Source organism: Musca autumnalis, unplaced genomic scaffold (genome assembly GCF_047663935.1).
Source record: "Musca autumnalis isolate F117 unplaced genomic scaffold, ASM4766393v1 scaffold_5, whole genome shotgun sequence".
Classification (NCBI taxonomy): Eukaryota; Metazoa; Arthropoda; class Insecta; order Diptera; family Muscidae; genus Musca; species Musca autumnalis.
In genome coordinates, this window is record NW_027412088.1 from 47,555,355 (window position 1) to 47,577,659 (window position 22,305).

Consider the following 22,305-nt stretch of genomic DNA (forward strand, 5'->3'; position numbering starts at 1 on the left):
TTATAGTACAATAGAGGGAATATATTGGTCCTCTATTTAGTCTACCTCTCGATGTAAAACTTTTTCACACCTCATTTTGTGTTGCCCTGTGTAATCCACTCTTACCGCCAACTCTTAAGGCTAATGGAAACCACTCATTTATTTAACTACCTTAATGCCAACTGTCATCAATTTAACCCGCATAAAAAAGTAAAACACTTTCATCTCTTGTGATTTCCTGCTTTTAATGTTTATTTTTCTTTTCTTCTTTTCTCCATCCAATTGTTGCTAATTTGATTTGTTTTTTATTTTCATATTTCAGCGAACCATGTCCCCATCCACCAGAATAAAAAGTAAATATTTTTTGTTTCCACCAATTCAATGATTCTTGTTTAAATGTTATGGCATGCTGTTGTTGTAATTGTTGCTTTTTCCACAATACTGTTGAATTTTCCACCACCATCATTTTCCTTTTTATCCGCCGCTGCTACTGTTGCCTCAATAACCAAGAAAATTAAAGCCACATAACAATTTATCTGGACGTCGCATTCGTAGGATTCCAAACTGAAAGACGGACATATCATCGGCCACATTCATATCCAAGGCCATTAATTTCTCAGCAGCCAGGGGATGCCAGGAGCCAAATGTACAGGCCGAATTGATCTGCGAAATTGAGAAGAAGAAGAAATGGAAGGAGTGAATAAAACGAGGAAAACGAAAACGATTTTCAATGAAAACTCAAAATGTTTGGTTTTTTGTTGTCGTGTTTATATTAACTGAGGTCATGCAACAGCAACAACAGTAACAATATATTTTGTATTATGTTTTGCTTTTGTTGGATAATGTGTTTTTGTAAATGTTAATTGAACCCACCTCCTTGCTGTAGTAATGGCATCGACCATTTAGACGTGTCGATGGCATATATTCGATAAAATCAACCACTGGACAATGAGGTAGTAGGAGAGCCAAACCTGTTAAAGAAAAAAACGAGAAGAAGAACTGTGTTAAAATTGGCTTTTTTAAGTTTTAGTAGGCTGGATCATAAATTTTCGCTGAAACAATTACAAAAATTGAGCATTAAGATAAGGGTGTTAGGGAGGGGTTTAGTGAGAAAATGTGTAGATTTAAGAAATAACAATACATATATACTCGTAATTGAAAAGGGTTTGAGCAAAAACTATATCAGCCGGCTTTGCTACTGCTAAATACTTTCAGCCTATGATTGTACATAAAACAGGAGTGGTGAAACTAATAGTACGTTTATATATAACCGGATTAACCGAACCTACTGGGTTTCAAATGTCAATTCCACTGATTTTGTTTTTAAATAAACCCTCATAAAGAAGGTTAACCCTGCAAAAAGCTATAATCTGAACATGGCCTAAATGTACTATGAACATATCCAACTTTTAACAGGTACATACGGAGAGTATAGCATGAGTTATTTAAAAAGAGATTTCATTAAGTTCGTTCCATTATACAAGAAACCGATAATTCTCCGCAATAATGTTTTGTACCTCCAACGGAATAAATAATAAATGTTAGCCATTTCGCTGGACTAATTGGGTTAAAACCTTCAAAAAACCGAAAATCGAGAGATACCCTTCTATTGGAGCTATATCAAAACGTGGACCTGTACCGACCATTCTCTACGGGAATGTTTTATACCCCCAAATGGGCTATATCAAGACGTGAAGCTGCAACAACAAATTTCGGCGGAAATATTTATAGCCCTTATATCTTGATGTCAACAGATCGAAGGACGCCGTTATATCGACTTAGAATCTTATGATGATCAAGGGTCTCCGACGGGTGACGTAGGGGATAAAAGATACCAAACAAAGACCTTGACCGGCTGTAACATGGCAATGTCCAGGACCCATATTGGTATCTATTTAATTTCAAGTGGACATTGACCTCCCAGTGTTGTCCCTTGGGGAGCAGCCTTTAACACGCGTTAAAAGTAGTGAGCTAACCAGTGCCACGCTTTCACCAATAAGAATTAAAGAACCCTCCAAAAAGCAACATACAATGATAAAACAAAGAAAAAACAAACCCTCTAAATTTGACGATCCCGTAAATGGGCCATGATCTGCGAATCTGCCTTAGGAATGTTCGGACTTTTTATAGAGAAGGTGCAGTTTACGCACTAGCAGATGTATAACGCCGACACTACTGCCATACAGAATATACGATGGATTGGGAAAGGCGTCACAACACCTAAAAGCATGGGATTGGTTGCGGATTTGTAAGTGGTTGGATGTCAAAATCTGGTCTCCAGCTTCACATGAATAGACCAAAGATATATTTTACGAGCGCTTAGAAAAACATATGACCGTCAAAATGGTCAAAAATGGAAAGGAGAATTCTTTGGACCAAGAGTCGGGAAATTCAGCCTACCCAGTGAACCATCTGACAATGGAATGAGGCTGATAGACTCCGCAGCTGCAGAAAATATGGTAGATGGCTTCACGATATTCATGAGAACACCTGGCTGTCAACGGATAAGCTACGATCGTTCCGAGCAGCGAACATCTACTCGGATCACATCTTTGCTGCAGCAACGGTGCGTACCCGAATAGGCGCAGCAAATAAAGTACGACGCTGAATTTTGTCATTGGTTAGCTGCAATCACAACTGATAGCGACAGATAACATATAAGGACAGTGGCAAAATATAACCCACACCATGCAAACAGCCACAAAATCCGCACTTGGATACCATAGATCTCCGCCAAGGAACTCGTGCTGCTACCGAAGAGACGAATGTGATATATGTATAAGGCTGCTCTAAAATCAGTAATAACACGTAACTGACGAAAGATGTATCGGCAGAAAATGAGAGAGGAGAAATGTTTTTTTTGCGCAGGAACAAGAGATAAATGGAAAATTGTTAAGTAAATAAATCGAGATGTACAACAGCCAGAATGAAATCCGAAAATTCTGCCATAGAGTTAAAAATCAAACTGATGTCTTTGGTATAGGCACATCCTCTTGTAGCGGCCAGCAAGGTAACAGATACATATAGTGTGCGGAGGTTATGAAATAATAGCAAAATTCATGATGTTCAATATTAAAGAGGACAATGGAGATACCACAGATCCAATCCCAGAAGTTGGTATTGATCAGCTAAACAACACCATCTGGCAAGTGGAACGCCTACCCAATGATTGAAACGTGATCATTTTATGTTCCGTCCACAAGAAAGGAGAACATACTGTGTGCTCAAACTATAGGGTATAAGTTTGTTTCCTATTGCATACAAGGTAGTGTCAAAGCCTATGGTCAATGAAATAATTCGGTCATACCAATGCGGCTTTAGACCTGGCAAATCCATCATTGACCAGTTATTTACCTTGCGGAAAATCCTGGAAATCCAGTTTATAGACAAAAATAAACGATACGTCAATACGTCAGATAAGGCAGTACTTGGTGTGTTTTTTAAAGATCAATCGGCTAATCTGCGTCAACGGTTAGTAATTGCGATCCACCGTGGTGCAGAAGGTCAGCGGTTTAATCCCAGACCATAACGTCAACATTTTTGGCGGTGTCAAATCCCCACCTTTCCTGAGTAAGTCAGCCATGAAAAAAAAGGTCCAATATAACTAAGCCTATATAAATCGTAGCGCATTAATTGATATGATAGAAGCCTCCTCAAGAAAATTTAAAAAGTTCATTCCTGTGGCTAAAAAAGTAATCCTACAACAAATTGTGAAGTCGTCTAGATTTTAATAAAAGGCTAAAAGGCCAAATACACTATTCGAGCAGTATCAAAATCTTACCCGATTTTCATACATTTTTATATTATTCGTTTTCTAGCCACAGCAATGAACTGGTAAAAGGTTCTCATCGATTGCACAGTAAATGTGGCCTTTTGCGCTATTTCGAGAAAAATCACCTTTGGCCCCTCACAAATTACTATGAAAACAAAAAAAAAACAACATCCTAATACGCCTGAAGATCGCCTTAACCACCCGTGAAACGTAGCGTAATGGTTGGATGCGTGGGACTTCGGTAGACTCCTAATTTTTCAATGTATCTCTTAGGTCATGAAAGCTCAAATCGAAAGAGAATTAATTAATTAAATAAAAAATGCCTTCGCATGCAAAAATAAAATGTTAATGTTTTTTAAAACCACCCTAATTGGGACTATACCAAACATGGAACAATGTTTACAATATTTGGTAAAGATGTTTTATAACCACTGTGAACCTGAAATGCAAAATTACCGGTAGTTCGGTCAAAGAATGTAGCTCAAATCCTCAATATACCTAAACCGGGTGGTTATTTAGGGGCTAAAACATGTACCCACATTGAATATTTTTGGGGGAGAAACTCTGTAGGCACTAGGAATTTCAAATGACGAATTACAGGTAGTATGGTCGAAAATTGTAGCTAATATCTTCAAAATACCTAAAATCGGGAAATACAGTATGTGGGAGAAAACGTTTACCGATATAGATTATATTCGAAATTTGCCTGCCATTGAAAACGACACTCGACCTTGTTCAAGAATATACATACTTATGACATCCCCTCTGTCTACGTCGCACAGTGGTTCAGAAATCGTTTTTCCTGGCCGAAACCCCAATTTGTTGTCGTCCCCGATTGTTAATTTCTAAATGGGACTCGATAGTAAACATATTGAAACTAAGGAAACCAAAAAGTTTGGTAAAAATGTTGGAAGGTGGGGGCGTGGCGTGCTCCTAAAGACGATATTTTTTTTTGCAATTTTGAAAAATATGTAATTTTTGCAAATTTCTGGAAAAAGAAATAGCTAATTCTCGTAAACTATTACAGATATTATGTTCATTGTTTTTGTTAGGTAGGCAGAATTGTTTTCTTTAAGAACCGGTTCAATAAATTGTCGTAGCGTTTACACGAAGTGAGCTAGAACTTTTAGGGAACAGCTTGGAACAAAGTTCCGTTTTCACAGAATGATGCCCGGGAGTGTCCTCTTTCATCCGATATATACTTTTGTATCCGTCCCGTTCCATCCGTTTAACACTTTTTTAAATTTTTTGAAATTACATGGTTGTTTTTTTATACCGTTTCCCATATAAATTATAGCTCTTTTAAAACAAATGGAAATTTTTTTAATATATGAGTTTTTATAAGAGTTAAATGAGTTTTATGAAAACCCAAGGAGTTTTTCAAAAAAAAAAAAAAAAAAAAAAAAAATAATAATAATAATAATAATTTATTGTATATTAATCTTTATTGGTGTCTAGCCTTTTTAAATAGTTAGAACATATGAAAAACTCAAAAACACTCATATTTTGATGCAATATATGAAAAAAAACTAAAATTTTTAACTTTGACCTTGAATTCTGCAGCTACTAGCTGATCATGTCGAACAAAAAACAAAAATTATAAAAATATCTCTATCTGTTCAAAAGTAACAGAGTTTTGACCAGGAATGTTAAATGTTAGCGCTACACAGTGGAAGAAGATTCAAACCTCCCAGAATGCCGCCATGAGGACTGCAACAGGTTGCCTCCTCATGAAGAGACGAAGGTTTTACCCGTGCGTCAGCACAACAAGATATTGTCGATACAGTATCAGTTTGGGTGTTATCGCAGTGAGCATCCCCGATTTAATGGAAAGGCTTCCACGACCAGGCTCGTCAGAAGAGAGAGAGGTCCAAAGGCATAAAAGAGAACTTCTAGATCAACGAGCCTATCAGGCAGGCTTGGATAGCATTCACACTGACATGGTTGCGCAGGCAGTACAGGGATATAATGTGAACTCCATACTTGGAGACCACCCTCCATCCATCGCAGCAGAAGAACGCTAGCTGCCAAGGCAAACACGAGTGGTTTTAGCCCAGTTATGATCCGGACGATGCAGCCGCCTCAATTCGTATTGGGCCCAAACTGATGCCACGATATCTAACTCATGCCGGCATGTGGATTGGGACCTCATTTGTTTAGCTGACCAGCTAAAGCGACTCACCTGTAACCTGATTCTAAATGATTCTCACGGTGCGCCTTAACTAATTTTAAATGGAAGGCGCTTACGCCTGGGAGGTTTTTGCAGATTCTGAAACTACAACGCTCATAGATGAGAAATATCAAGAAACAAAAAAAAAAAAATCGCCTGAGGGATTTTCAAATAAATCGCGATTTATGTTCATATTTTTAGGGGTTCTTTAGGTTGTTACGATTTAGCTAGGAAACCGCGAGTGCTATGTAATTGGGCCTAAAGAAAATGTTGTAGCTGTGAATATTATCCATAAGATTGACCTGCACTATATTTTCGTAGGTTTTACCGTTTTTAAGATATAGAAGTTCAAATTGAGACAATGCACTGGCTGTATCGCCTCCTTATAAAACAATGTCATTACTGCAATTGCCCAAATTAAAGTTATATATCTTGAAAATGGTACAGTCTAAGAAAAAATAAATCATCCAATCTTGTAGAGAATTTTCACAGCTTCAACATTTTCTTTAGTCCCATTTTGATATGACTGCGTATACAAATTGTTAAAACAAATATCAAAAGGATTCGGGAAGAGGTCTTAAAATTCACTTTTCCAAAATCTTTGTGTAGGAGGTACGCGAACGAGTAGACCATATTTGTCCCGTAGAGATATTATAATGTGCAAAGTATAGACCAACTCGGTTATTGCCTTCGAGAGTTATCGTGCGCCAAGGGCGTAGCCAGGATCAAATCTAGGGGGGCAGGCAACTTCTTTTTTTGTATAGTTTTTACATACACAATTTTAAAACCTTTATTTAGGTACCTACCTAATCAAAAACAAGTAAAAAACGTCCACCATGAAGTATTCTGAACTAATATGGAATAGATAGTTTCTTTCCGTTACGAAAGTACCACTGCCCACAATTTTAGGCGAATTTGTTTAACCACTTCATAAACCAATTATCTACTATCAAACCTTATCTGGTCAGATAAAATTTTGTAAAATACTTGAAATTAGGCGGTATTGTTGTTTAGGGGCTATACCAAAACGTGGACCCATGTCTATTGGCGGAGAAGTATTTTGATCACTATGAACCCTTAAATTGCACCCAATTTATAGAGAAATGTAAATAAAAACAAAAATTTTGAATGGGAGGTACCCGAAGAATGGGATTGATATGGACTATATCCGACTTGATACATGACTTGATGAAATAATACGGTGTGCAAATTTTGGACCAAATCGATTGCTCCGACATTCTCTTGTGGTTCTAGCATAGTAATTTCTTAACATATACATATAGCATACCTAGATAATGTTAATATATGTATGTCTCTGTTTACCTGTTTAACCCATTTCGTACTTAGTGTTCGATTTTTTGAACAGTAAAGAAATTTTAAACAAGTTTTAGTATGTATTCATCTGTCAGCAAATAAAAAAATTCTTCCCTTGAAAACACCCCCTTCTCCTAGATGATAGGGGTACAGTTTTGAAACCTATATTTTTGGATTCTTTTCAAATTAATTTACCGCCTGTTCATGTATGTCGCACGGAAACCTGCACGAAAGGAAAACAGTCACTCGCTTCCGTCTAAAAATGCGTTCATGTATTTCGCAAACTATCGTGCGACTGCCGTTACGTATCCTATGCGAAATACTACTAATTTGAATGTACATTTGTACAACTATGTTCCATAAATGAGAGCCAAATGAGAAATGAAAACCAAATCCACATATACACACAAATATTGGAATATGTGTGATTTGTACATCAACAAATCTGCAATTTTTTCAACTTTTGTATAACAGTATAATTTTTCAAAACTTTTTGAAGGTTCTAGGGGGGGGGGGGGGGCAGCTGCCCCCGTGGTGTCACCTTGGAAACTGCCTATAACACTCGAAAAATCAAAAAGACACGCCGTTCGGACCCGGCTATAAAAAGTAGGCTCCACATCATTGAGCCAATATGAATCGGAACATATGTATACTAATGCTGCTTTAGACCAGGCACATTCACTTAGCCATTTGACACATAAGTTTCCCAGTGCTCACAAATACATACATGTTAGCTCACTACCTTCAACGGGTTTTACAGTCAACACTCCTGGTGACACCACGGGAAGGTCAGTGTCCACTTCAGATTAAAGAGGCACCAAGTTAAGTCCTGGATTTTGCCATGTTAAATGCAGCCACCACCGTGGCTTGGTATTTCCCACCCCTAAGTCATCCACAAGGACTACATTCGGTAAAAAAAACAAAAAGATCCTCTAAAGTCGATTCTCGATTCTTCAAAAATATTTGAGTATTTATACTGCAAGTGAACTGAAAAATAATTAATTTATTAATAATTTACTTACCTATAAATCCTGAACTGGGTGGATTTTTTCGCAATGGTCTATTGCCGGCAAACATTTGCAAACTTTGCCACAGACGCCATATTGAATGCGGATCAATGAGAAAGGCACGTGACTTCGGGTAACGACGCCTATAAATTTCATAATTGGTGAATAAATCATAATCCGATGTGGTCAGCCAATCTTCCAGGGTGCCATTATATTTGCCGGGATCCCAGGCTGCAATGGTGACATTTTGAAATATGGGAGCATGGGCAAAATCGAATTCAGGCTTTGTGACAACCTAAAAGGAAGTGAAAAATAAATCTTTTGTTGGAGTATTTCGTATTACTGGCAATGGCAGGTGGGTGGTGGGTGGGTGGATTGGTTGGTCTGTCAATGGGTAGAATGGATAGGCTGGGCTGGGCAATGCGGTTGTTTATTTACCGCAATGTTGTTGTTTATGGGGGCAATGCAAAACATGAAAATAATATTCATCACGAGAGTGACGATACGCATTGAATACAAAGACAATAAATCGAGCGTTCAGTTTTAAAAGCAGATATCAAGAAGGAAAAAATAATAATAACAACAACAACAAAAAACAAATAAAATAAAAACCATCAAAAATCATAAAGATATTTATTTTGCGTAAACAGCCGATGATGATGATGTTTCGTTACGTTACGTTATGTTTTGTTGTTATTGTTTTTCTACCTTCATATTTTGTACCGTTTAGCTCGAGCTACGCATTCAATCCACTCAGCAGTCATCATCAACCATCCACCGCACCATTACCGTGAAAAAATAATTCCCCTTGCGGTTGATTCTTCTTCTTCTCAACGTGTTACTTACTTGCGAATTCACCACACGTATTGTCGTTTTACTGCCCACATCGACTTCGAAACCCCGCGTCGGAGCGTGATTAAATCTCATTACGATGTCATGACTATCTAAATAATGAAATTAGAGTAAAATTTCCATTATTAAAGTATTTATTCCTCTTATATATATTTTTTTATATTTCATATCGCATCTAGGCATCTTTCTCAGAACCAGCAACAAAAACAACAACAATAACAAAATAAAAAATAGGATATTTTATGCGAAATAAAATGTCTAAAATCAGACGTGAATATTTTAAATTGCCATGTTTTGCTTTAAAAAATTACAGCAATGTCTCAAAACAGAATATTTATGATAGGAAGTTAGGGTAGTCAAGGGAAATTGAAACACAGTGGATTCTCCTTTCCACTAAAACAAAAATCTGTAAAATAAAATAAACGGACCAAGAGATAAAAATATTTTATTTTGCGAATATTTTAATAGTTTTATGTTCTTCATTATTTCCTACAGAAATTATCAGTGGTGAAGCCTTTCTATGCAAAAGTTATCACTGGTGTTAATTTTCTTTTTGGGGTCTTGAAAATCTAAACTTCAATGTTTTTAGACTACTCACCAATAAACCTTCCCAATTTCGAACCGGCCATTGATCCTGCACTCGACACAATCGCACATGTTTTGATGTTTTTCTTTTGGCGAAACAACTTCTGTTTGGGAAAGAGTTTGCCAAATTGCAGCTTATTAAATGGCGGATCTTTACGTTTAAGAACTCGCACCCCGGCTTCCATCACAAGACAAGTGGAGGGATAATATTGTTCTTCGAAACTATCACCAAACACCGGCTTGAAATCTACATTATAGAAATTCGATTCATTCACCGATTCCATTAAAGATTTTTCAAATATTTTCAAAACCCGCTCCTTGAAAGCTTGCGTCTTATTTGCACACACCGGTGACAGTTTATCATGGCATTGATAATGTTTGGCATTCAAATTGAGTTTTGTGGTCTTTGACACTTTTAGACGGGGATGTGGTGCCAGCTTGGAAGAGTTAATGGCTGGATTTTCATTCGACTCCACAATAAAACGTTCATTGGGATTCCAGCGTACGTGAAAAACACTGCGTCGCTTGCGGGAACCTGTTGGAGAAGGGAAAAACAATTTGATTAAATTTGTGGATTAAAGGAGTTCGAAAGTATGGAAAAAAGTTAGAGAATGTTTATAATAGGTGACTGAACTTAATCTGTAATTAAAATATGCAAATATGAATCTTAACTATATTCGAGCGTAATATTGGCACCTGATGCAATGAGGTTTGCGGAAAGTTAAACATCCTCAGCCTATGACAGTATTGGTGTAGCTGGGTAACTTAAGGGATGAATGATACCAAGCAACGGTCCTGACCGGCTTTAATATGGCAAAGCCCAGGATTTATCTTGGTCCCTCTTTCATCTCAAGTGGAAACTGACCTACCCGTGGTGTCACCTGGGGAGCTGCCTTTAACATCCGTCAAAGGTAGTGAGCTAACATGTGCCGCGCATTCACCCATATGAACGTTAAAAACTTGGGTTGGGCGTTGGACTAGTAACTCACCCCGTCAAAACACCGCCTACTATGAAAATACAAAGAAAAAGTTGACGAACACCGCAAACGTTTTAAGGAACTTGATCTGCGAAACTGCACCTGGAATGTCAGGACTCTCTACAGAGCAGGTGCAGTTTGCACACTGGCGGATGTACTTGTTAAGCACAAAGCTTCCTTACAGGAAGTGCGATGGAACCGGGCAGACGTAAAAATAACAAACGATTACGCACTGTATTATAGCTGCCATGAAATGAAACATGAGCTAGGTGTTGAATTTATGATAAATAGGAGACTTAAAAATCTCGTCTCCAGCTTCACTCCGGTTGAATTCCCACAATCCGTATAAAAGCAACGTTTTTTAACATCAGTCTCATCTGCGCCCATGCCCCGATCGAAGGGAATGATGAACAGACCAAGGATATATTCTACGAGCGCCTAGAGAGAGCATATGACCGCTGCCCTGGCCATGACATTAAGATTGTTCTAGGAGATTTTAATCCTAAAATTGGGAGAGAAAATATCTTTGGTACCACGATCGGAAAGTTCAGCCTTCATGAGGTAACATCCGACAACGGAATGAGGTGCTCGATTTTGCAGCGGCAAAAAACATGGTTACACAACGCCACGTGGATATCCCCAAATGGGATAACAAGAAACCAGAATGATCATGTTGTGATAGACGGAAGACACTTGTCCAGTGTGTTAGATGTCCGATCGATTCGAGGAGGGAACATCGATTCGGACCATTTCCGTGTAGCAGCAAAGGTACTCACTCGTCTTAATGGTGCGGCAAAAGTGCGATCTAACACAGGACGGAAGCTGGATGTCGAGAAGCTGCAAACACAACCCAGCAAAAATCCTCATTACAAACCTCCTTTCCCACCTATTATTTTAACAAGGGCATGTCGCGCAAAATATCTGGTTATTTTGTAACCACTGAACAAAGTAGATGGTAACCACTGAAATAAGTAGATACTGAGTAGATTCTGACTACTTATTTCAGTGGTTACAAAATAACCAGACATTTCGCGTGACATGCCCTTGTTAAAATAATGGGTGGGAAAGGAGGTTTGTAATGAGGTTTTTTGCTGGGAACATATAGCACAAGCCTATTTCGCTCAACTGACTCACATGCTGAAAGACAGCACTCCTTGTCCCGATAATGTGCCAGCGTAGTGGCAAAGAATAGCCCACTCACTTCAAACTGCCGCAAAATATGTGATTGGGTAACAAAAACCACCACCTAAAAATCTATGGTACGATCAGGAGTGCCGCAAGGCTACTGAATAAAAGATAGCGGCATACAGAGCATTCAGAACAACACGAAGCGCGAAAGAAAAATATCGAGAGAAGAGGAGAGAGGAGAAGAAAAATGAAAGAGCAAGAAAAACGTGAGCGTGAGAAACTCGAGATGTCCAGGAGTCAGAATGAAGTCCGAAAATTTTACCAGAGTGTTAAACACCAAAGATCATAAAGGGAATCTGGTCACTGATACAGATAGCGTACTGAGGATCTGGAAGGAGCATTTCATGAAGCTCTTAGTAACGAATAGCGGCGGTGATGAAGATACACCAGAACCAATCGCAAACAACGACGTTTAATGTCATCCACCTAGTGAGATCAAGGGTATGGTATAGGCACATTCTCCTGCAAAGATCATAAAGGGAATCTGGTCACTGATACATATAGCGTACTGAGGATCTGGAAGGAGCATTTCATGAAGCTCTTAGTAACGAATAGCGGCGGCGATGAAGATACACCAGAACCAATCGCAAACGACGACGTTTAATGTCATCCACCTAGCCAAAGCGAGATCATGACAGCAATTAATCGGCTGAAAAACAATAAAGCAGCAGGAGCTGATAGGCTTCCCGCCGAACTGTTCAAGACCGGTGGCGAAATGCTGATAAGGTGTACGCATCATTTAATTACCAAAATTTGGCAGGAAGAGAGCATACCCAACGATTGGAACCTCAGCCTCCTATGTCCCGTACACAAGAAAGGAGACAAGACGGTGTGTACAAACTACAGAGGCATAAGTCTGCTCCCAATCGCATACAAAGTGCTGTCGATTGTGCTGTGTGAACGTTAAAAACCCATGGTCAATAACATGATCGGGTCATACCAATGCAGTTTTAGACCTGGTAAATCGACACATACCATCTGTTCGTCGACTATAAGGCCGCCTTCGACAGCCCAATTCGATCAAAGGTGTTCCAAGCCATGTCTGAGTTTGGTATCCTTGCGAAACTTATAAGATTATGCAGGATGACATTGGCTAATACAAGATCAGATGTTAAAATAGGAAAGAACCTCTCGGAACCTTTTGAAACAAAACGAGGTTTCAGGCAAAGTGACAGTCTATCGTGTGACCTATTTAAGATTCTATTGGAAAAGGTCATACGAGAAGCGAAGGTATATACCGATAGAGATAAAAATAGTACTATATACAATAAGGATGTAATGTTACTGGCCTACGCAGACGATATTGATATAATAGGTCGATCAACTCGATCCGTAACAGCCACAGAAATTAAAAGACGAATAATGTTGGCCAACAGATGCTACTTTGGTCTAAGTAAACAGTTTAAAAGCAAAGCCACCTCTCATCAAACAAAACTTACACTCTACCAGACACTGATACTACCCGTACTTCATCAAAAGCATGCGTTGCACGTGCAGCTGTACTGAAATAATCTTTGTCTCCTCATGTAAAAGACATGAGGAGGCACCCCATTGAAGTTCTCAGGGCGGCATTCTGACAGGTTTGAATTTATTTCAATCGCGCTTACAATATTATATCTGTAACCATATTGCCGTGCTCGTCTCTGCATTAGGACGAGCCTGTTTGACGTTTCAATATTTGTTAGAATTTTCGGACTTCATTCTGGCTCCTGATCATCTCGATTTTTTCACATACCGGATTTTCCATTTCTCTATTTTTCCAGTGGGAAATAGGTTTCTCTTGTCTCCTTTTCTCCAGATACCTCTCTCGTGGCGTAGCGAACCTGTGCTGATATTTTTAAGCAATTGGCCCAGTTGAGTGGAATATGCTGTGGCTGTCTGTTGTGATTTCGATAATATTCGACATATTTTTTTCTAGACCGAATTCAGCCACACATTCCAAATTTCATCGAAATCAGACATATATAGCGTTTAGTGCAGCAAATACGTGAAATGGACCAAAAATATATATGAGAGCTATAGCCAAATCTAAACCGATTTTCACCAAAAGCAATAGCGTTCTTCCTCAAAAAGTGATATTCCCCAATTTTCAGCTGTACGTTGCGAACGGACGGACGGACATGAATATATCGACTGAGAAAGTGATTCAAAATTTGGCCTTCGAATACCTTCAATTTTTGTTGTAACAACTTATACGAGTATTCGCTTTCCGCATTACGACGGTACATATTTTTTCATGGGCAAGTCTTGTCTGCTTTATGTCCAAGGCTGAGGATATATCTCTGTTGGCCAACACGACTGATACTTTTTTACTTGTTTTCCAACCGAATTAGCATGTTTTCTATACGTAGGAAACATCTACCTCAAAAGTTGTTGACAAAGACATCATTATGATGCAGCTTCTCAAAATGTTCCCAGCAAAAAGAGGCAGTTAAATGATATGTACAAGTGATCTGGAAGTGCATCAAATTATGCATTTTTACTCATGATTTTTACAAGAGCGTGACTACTGAAAGAGGCACTCCATTGCACTGCATTTTAACTGACCCTTTGGCACCGCATTTTAACTGACCCTTTGGCATTGCATTTTAACTGACCCTTTGGCACTGCATTTAAACTGACCCTCTGGCACTGCATTTTAACTGACCCTTTGGCATAGCATTTTAACTAACCCTTTGGGGTAGAATAGGAGGCAGTCCAAAGCACGTGTTTTGATACAGGCATTCTGCGGAAATTGTGCAAGCCATTACAAAATATCCCAGAACAAAAAAATGCATTTATTATTTGTGTAAAACAAAAATATTAAGAACTTGATTACATTAACACAAATTATGAAAATTCTCCATTGAATTCAATCGCAAACATGCGTGTTTCCTCCGCTCTCCATTTTATCCAAGCTGAACTGTTTTTGTTTCATCTGCTAAATGGGTTGTCTTCCGATCACCAGTTAAGTTTTCCACATGTACTCCAACAGCACTCCATTCGGAAATTTTCTTCTCGTGAGTTACCGGAAAAATGTTCACAAATTAAACATTATTTAGTTTCTATTAACAAATGTTTGGAAATGCTAACACGCTTATCACTTTTTGTAAAATGTATACCGCTGCTTGTAGAGATGTACAAACTGATTTATGTACATGTAGGGATCTCTAACAACTGCTAATAAAATGTAGCGAACGGAGTGCCTTTTTCACGACTCCTTTTGGGCTGCAACCGGATGCTGTTAAATTGTGAGGAATTGGAGTGCCTTTTTCACGACTCCGCTGAACTGCATCCGGATGTTGTTAAAAAGTGACAAGTGGATGTGATTCTTTGGATTGCATCCAAATGCAGTTAAAATGTGAGGACTGGAGTGCCTTTTTCACGACTCCGTTTGAACTGCATCAAAACATGCCGTGACAGAACTAGTCCACATTGCACTACTTCCAATTTATTTTGCTGGGTTGTTATTATTTGTCTTTATTTTGGTATAATTTGATATCTGATTGCTTTAAGTCTGAAGTATTACCCCATTGGCTTAACTTTCTCTATTATAGAGAGGAATGTTTACAAAACACACTGATAGTGTTTGAGAGTAATAATGAAGTTAAGCCAATGGAGGAATACTCCAGACTTAAAGCAATCATATGATTGAATCTTCAACAATAACAAAGAGTAGTAAATGTATAGTGGTTTTTCAAACCGATCATGACCCTATGGGCTAGGTTTTTATATGAGCATAAATAAATAAAAATAAATAAAACAAACAAAAACATGTGAGCAAAGGCTATAATCGGGACGGGGCCGACTATGTGATACCCTACACCACTACCCCTGTACATAAGCTTTTCACTCGTAAACGTTTCTTTTAAGAAGATACTGAAGTTTTCGCCTATTTAATTTTATATTTGACTACTGTCGACATCTACTTCGCTTCTTCCCCTTTGAGATCCCCATCAACACCCAACATTTGGCGATTGAATCTTCAAGAATAAGAAAACAAAAACAAGGGAGCAAAGGCTATAGTCAGGACGAGGCCGACTATGTGGTACCCTACACCACTACCCCTGTAAATAAGCTTTTCACTTGTAAACGTTTCTTTTAAGGAGATACAAAATTTTATATTTTATATTTGACTACTGTTGACATCTACTTGACTTCTTCCCCTTTCGAGGCCCCCATCAACACCCAAAATTTGGCGACGATCCGATCAAAATTCCGACCTTTAGCGTAATTACAAGGTTTAGATGGACATACTTTTTAAACAAGTAAAAAGGTATCAGTCGGCTTTGCCGACAGAGGTATGCCCACAGCTTATGTGCTTCAACAAAAATCAAAGTGATTCGAGAGCAGGTCTTAAAGTGAACTTATCCGAAATTGTGTGTGGGAGATACCCAATAGAGTGGACAAATATTGTCCATATTCGAACCTGATCTATATCTGGTAGATACATTAGGATGGGTAAAGATCGGTCACATCCTTCAAGAGTTATCGTGCTCACAATTTTTTCGAACATTTTTAAACTTTTATGGATGAGCTTCCTGAAGGACCAATATGGCTTATCTTCAAAATGAAACTAAGCTTGGAGAAAATATTACGAAGGCCAATTTTTCGACCGAGTCGACAGATCCGTTGGAGAGTTATATTGCGCTCCAACCACTATACATGGTGTCATAAGGGGTTTTTGCAACTTTCAGGCTATTTTGTCAGGAAGTATGGACTTGCCCCTGATGAAACTTGTACCGTCGTATGGGGGGCAGTGAATACAGGTTGTTACAACAAAAATCATAGCGATTCGGGAGCAGGTCCTAAACTGAACTCTTCCGAAATTTTGTGTAAGATGTACACGAAGGAGTAGACCAATTGAGTCCATATTAGAACCTCATCTAAGTTTGGTAGAAATATCACGATGTGCAAAGTATGGACCAAATCGGTTACTCCCTTCAAGAGTTATCGTGCGCGGAAATTTTCCGAACATTTTCGAACTTTTGTGGGGGAGGTACCGGAAGGAGTGGACCGATATAACCCATCTCGAACTTAAACTAAGTTTAGACAAAATATTATAAAAGCCAAATTCTGGACTGAATCGGTTGATCCGTTCGAGAGTTATCGTGCGCACCAGCTAGACAGACGGACGGACTGGCTAAATCGACTCCAAATTTTCTGAAACGCATTTCGTCCAAACATACTTGGGGTATAAAACCATTATTTGGATGAGGCACATTTTTCCCCATGCCCGTCTGGTGTAATCACTTCCATTCACAAAAATGGAGATAGGACGCTGAAATGTTGACAAGCTGCGTCTTTTGTTTGCAGGCAGGTCAGGTTCGATGATGGGCTATATCGGTCCACGTTTTGGTATAGGCATCACATAACGATACCGTCCGATTTCAAGTATGTTGACGTTTATAGTCACATTTTAGACCGAATTAGCTATAATATGATATTTAGGGTTCCTAGTATCAAAAAAAAAAACTTATATTCCCATTTATGGGCATAGGTCCATGTTTTGGAATAGCCCCCATATAACGGTACCTCCCGATTTTCGATATTTTGAGGGTTTTTACTACAATTTGTAACCGAACTAGCTGTAATTTGACATTTGAAGCTCTCAGTGATCACGAAACTTCTTCACTTAAAATCGTCAACATAACTACATGTTTTGATATAGCTCCCATATAACGGTATCTCCCGATTTTCAGTATTTTGAGGATATACGTCCACGTTTTAGTATAGGCCCAATCTATCGATACGTCCCGATTTAAAGTATTTTGAGGTTCTTAGTTGCATTTTCTGACCGACCTAGCGGTAACTTGACATTTTAAGTTCCGAATGGCCAAGAAATTTCTCCAAAAAAATTTTTAAGATAGGTCCACGGTTTGATGTATCCCGCATATAACGGCACCTCCCGACTTAAAGTATTTTGAGGTTTTTAGCTATATTTTTTGCCCACATTGGGTCCAATTTGGCGAGTTTATAGAGGTCATGTTTGTGGAACAATTATTATATATAGAGGTCAAAAAACTTCTGCACTAAAAATTGAGGAACTACGTCCACGTTAGGTATAGGCCCCATATATCGGTACGTCCCGATTTATAGTATTTGAGGATTTTAGCTACATTTTTTGACCGAGCTAGAGGTAATTTGACATTTTAAGTTCCCAATGGCCAAGAAATTTCTCCACTAAAAATTGCCAAGATAGCTCCACGGTTTGATGTATCCCCCATATAACGGCATCTCCTGAGGTTTTTAGCTACATTTTTCGCCCACATTGGGTCCAATTTGGCGAGTTTATAGAGGTCAAAAAACTTCTGCACCAAAAATGGTGGAGAGGTCCACGTTTTGGTATAGGCCACATATAACTGTACATCCCGATTTAAGGTATTTTGAGGCTTTTAGCGACATTTTCTGATCGAATTAGCTGAAATTTAACATTTAAGGTTCCCAATGGTCAAACAACTTCTCCATATAAAATTTCCTAGATAGGTCCACTTTTGGGTATAGCCCCCATATAACGGTACCCCCGATTTTCGATATTTTGAGGACTTTAGCTACATTTTTATCGAATTAGCTGAAATATGACATTTGAGGTTCTCAGTGGTCCCGAAACTTTTCCACCAAAAATCGTCCACATAGGTCCATTTTTTGGTATAGCTCCTATAGAACGGTACCTCGCAATTTTCGGTATTTTGAGAATTTTAGTTACAATTTTTAACCGAACTAGCATTTTGACATTTGAAGTTCTCAGAGGAAACAGGAAACTAATTGTTCCATTTTAGTTCAAAATATTTTATGAAGTTCAGTAATGCATTATTTAATTTTATAATGACCTACACGCTTTTCGTTATAACTTATTAATAATTTTAATCTAATTTAAAATCAATATCAAACCATTCTGGACCGCGATATTAAAGATCATTTAATGCACCTTAAACAATGTTGCATTTTTTTATACCCTCCACCATAGTATGGAGGGTACCATATAACGGTACCCCCCGATTTGCGGTATTTTAACTTTTTTAGCTACATTATCAGACCGATGTAGCTATAATTTTACATTTAGGGTTCTTAAGTGTTAATACACTTATATATTAGAAGTTGTGGACATAGGTCCACGTTTTGGTATAGCCCCCATATAACGGTACCCCCCGATTTGCGGTATTTTGACGTTTTTAGCTACATTTTCAGACCGATTTGGCTATAATTTGACATTTAGGGTTCTGAAGTGTCAATAAACATATATAACAAAAGTTGTGGACATAGGTCCACGTTTTGGTATAGCCCCCATATAACGGTAACCCCCGATTTGCGGTATTTTGTAGTGTTGGGCAATCTCGTTCATTGAGCGGATCGATCTTTTTCATTCCGTTCACCAAAAAGATCCGGGTCATTTACTTCGTTCGTTGGCTCTTTTTCGTTCAACAATACATTTGACTGTATTATTTTCTTTTGAAGTCATTCGTTCTCTGCTGCATATGACTCCGTCGTTCTTTTCACCGAATCGTTCTTTTGAAAATGTTCGTTCACGAATGACACAACTGTTGTGTTACTTGCTTGTTTGTGTGCTAATGGGGGTGGTTTTGTTTCTGAACGTAGTGGTGGTGGTTTTGATATGAAAGAACCAGATGAACGAATGATGCAAAAGAAAGATATGACCGAGATCTGCTACTGAATGAGGTGAGTTACTGAGCGAGAGTAGCTCTCTGAATCATTGTTTGTTTTGTGTGGAAATTTGTGCTGCTTCCGTTAACGCAGCGTTTGTTTAGAGCAAAACCAATGCTGCTAATTTTGTAAGCAGCAATGACTCGTCCATCGGGGATCTAAATGAACGATATAAAAGAATGAGCTGGATACGCATCCGTTCGCTCTTTTCACGGAATCGTTCCTTTGAACGACACAACTCTAGTATTTTGACGTTTTTAGCTACGTTATCAGACCGATGTAGCTATAATTTGACATTTAGGGTTCTTAAGTGTTAATAAACTTATATATTAGAAGTTGTGGACATAGGTCCACGTTTTGGTATAGCCCCCATATAACGGTACCCCCCGATTTACGGTATTTTAACGGTTTTAGCTACATTTTCAGACCGATTTAGCTATAATTTGACATTTAGGGTTTTTAAGTATCAATAAACTTATATAACAAAAGTTGTGGACATAGGTTCACGTTTTGGTATAGCCCCCATATAACGGTACCCCCCGATTTGCGGTATTTTGAAGTTTTTAGCTACATTTTCAGACCGATGAAGCTATAATTTGACATTTGAAGTTCTTAAATGTCATTAAACTTATGTGACAAAACTTGTGGACATAGGTCGACGTTTTGGTATAGCCCCCATATAACGGTACCCCCCGATTTACGGTATTTTGACGTTTTTAGCTTCATTTTCAGACCGATATAGCTATAATTTGACATTTAGGGTTCTTAAGTGTAACTAAACTTATAAAACAAAAGTTGTGGACCTAGGTTCACGTTTTGGTATAGCCCCCATATAACGGTACCCCCGATTTACGGCATTTTGACGTTTTTATCTACATTTTCAGACCGATTTAGCTATCAATTGACATTTAGGGTTTTTAAATGTCAATAAACTTATATAACTAGTGGACATAGGTCCATGTTTTGGAATAGCCCCCATTTGACATTTGCAATTCTTAGTGGTCACCACACCTCTCCACCAAAAATTGTCAAGAAAGCCCCCATATAACGGTACCTCCCGATTTTCAGTAATTTGATGATTTTAGCTACAATATTAAACCGAACTAGCAGTATTTTGACATTTGAAGTTCTTAGTGGTCACAACACCTCTCCATCAAAAATTGTCAACATAGGTCCATGTTCGGATATAGCTCCCATGTAACGGTACCTCCCAATTTTCAGTAATTTGGCAATTTTAGCTACAATTTTTAACAGACCTAACTGTAATTTGACTTTTGAAGGTTGTAGTGGTCACCACACATCTGCATCAACAATTTTCAACATAGCCCCAATATAACGATACTTCCCGATTTCGGTACTTTGAGGATTTTACTTAAAATGTTTAACCGAACGTACCATGTTTTTGTATAGCCCCAAAACAAACCTCCCGATTTTCCGTACCTTAGCTTTTTTTTTTGGACGAACTTTCTGTAATTTGAAATTTAAAAGTCAACAAAAATTGTTCATTTAAGTTCATATTTTCGTATAGCCCAGATACCTCCGAACTAGCTGTTAATGACATTTGAAGTTCCCACGTTATGTACCGATTTTCGATATTTTGAGGATTCTAGCTAAATTTTTTAACCGAATTAGGAGTTATTTGACATTAAAGGCTCCCATCAAAAACTGTCAACATAGGCCCATGTTTTATTATAACCCCTATATAACAGTACCTCCCAATTTCGAGCCCACCAAAAATTATCAACAGTTAGATATAGGCACCATAAAAAGGGCCTCCCGAATGAAGCATTTTATGTACATTATCTGACATTTTAACGTACTCACTTAAAGTTGGGGACAGGAATGAATATTTTATGGTGGAGGGTATGAAAAGTTCGGCCCGGCCGAACTTAATGCGTTTTTACTTGTTGTTTTTCTTTTGAAACTCGCGAATTTTATGTTTGTATTTATTGTACCTATGGGCAAATAGAATATGTGATCATTTGCAACGATTTCGAGAAAGTTACAGACTGACTTTGCCAGTGAGAATCGTATTTGTTTTCTATATATACAGTTGAACCTCGATTATCCCTGAATCGATTATCCGGGAACCTCCATTATCCGTGATGGAAAAGAAATGTCGTTTTAAACTTCATTGCCCGGGAGTAAAAACACACTTTCCAATTAATCTGATTAAGCAAACAAAAGGTAAACAAACGAAAACTGGAAATTCTCACAATTTGTGTATTTATGGTATGGGGCAAAGTCAATTCAGGTGAATCTAATGGTGATGATATTATGTATCCTTTTAAAATTTGGTGGATTACCGGAACAAATTTAATAAAAATTGCAGATTTTTATATTATTGTACAATATTATGTAATTTTTACTTAAAGATATGTTCAGAAACTGCATAAAAGCATTGCCTCCATTATCCGGGAAAATCGATTATCCGCAATGCCTCCGGTCCCGACTATCAAGGATAATTGAGGTCCGACAAAGCAAAATTTAAACTTTTAAATAGAAAAAATACCACAGAGTCTTTAGTAATCGCAGTCGGTGAGGAAACTTTTTTCATCGAATCGAACTGGAACACGCCTTTTCGTTATCAGGACAATATTCCGCACATGGTACTGGGGTCGTATTTTAAGGTTATACCCCTATTGTACATATTGTAAAAGCTTATTTAAATTCTTTCTCATATTTCGTTAGAGTAATTTTTAGTTATTTGATTTTAATTTGATCCCAACAAATTGGCTGATTACACAGTACAACAAAATTGAACTTTTTTTTAAATTACAAGAAACACCGTACAGATTATGAAAGTGGGCCGAAAAAAGG

At 38.1% G+C, this 22,305-nt stretch overlaps 1 protein-coding gene across 9 annotated transcripts in view; it reads right to left on the reverse strand.

Moving 5' to 3' along the window:
- Positions 1-207: 207 nt before the first annotated feature.
- The window catches only part of SiaT (beta-galactoside-a-2,6-sialyltransferase), a 73,591-nt gene continuing 51,493 nt past the window's right edge, over positions 208-22,305 (reverse strand). For all 9 annotated transcript variants that reach the window (XM_073956796.1, XM_073956790.1, XM_073956791.1 and 6 more), the window contains exons 3-7: positions 9,693-10,214; positions 9,089-9,186; positions 8,258-8,537; positions 853-950; positions 208-642 (exon numbers count right to left, since the gene is read on the reverse strand). In XM_073956796.1, coding sequence (XP_073812897.1) covers positions 478-642; positions 853-950; positions 8,258-8,537; positions 9,089-9,186; positions 9,693-10,214 — 1,163 coding nt within the window. In that variant the 3' untranslated portion in view covers positions 208-477. The remainder of the gene's footprint in view (positions 643-852; positions 951-8,257; positions 8,538-9,088; positions 9,187-9,692; positions 10,215-22,305) is intronic.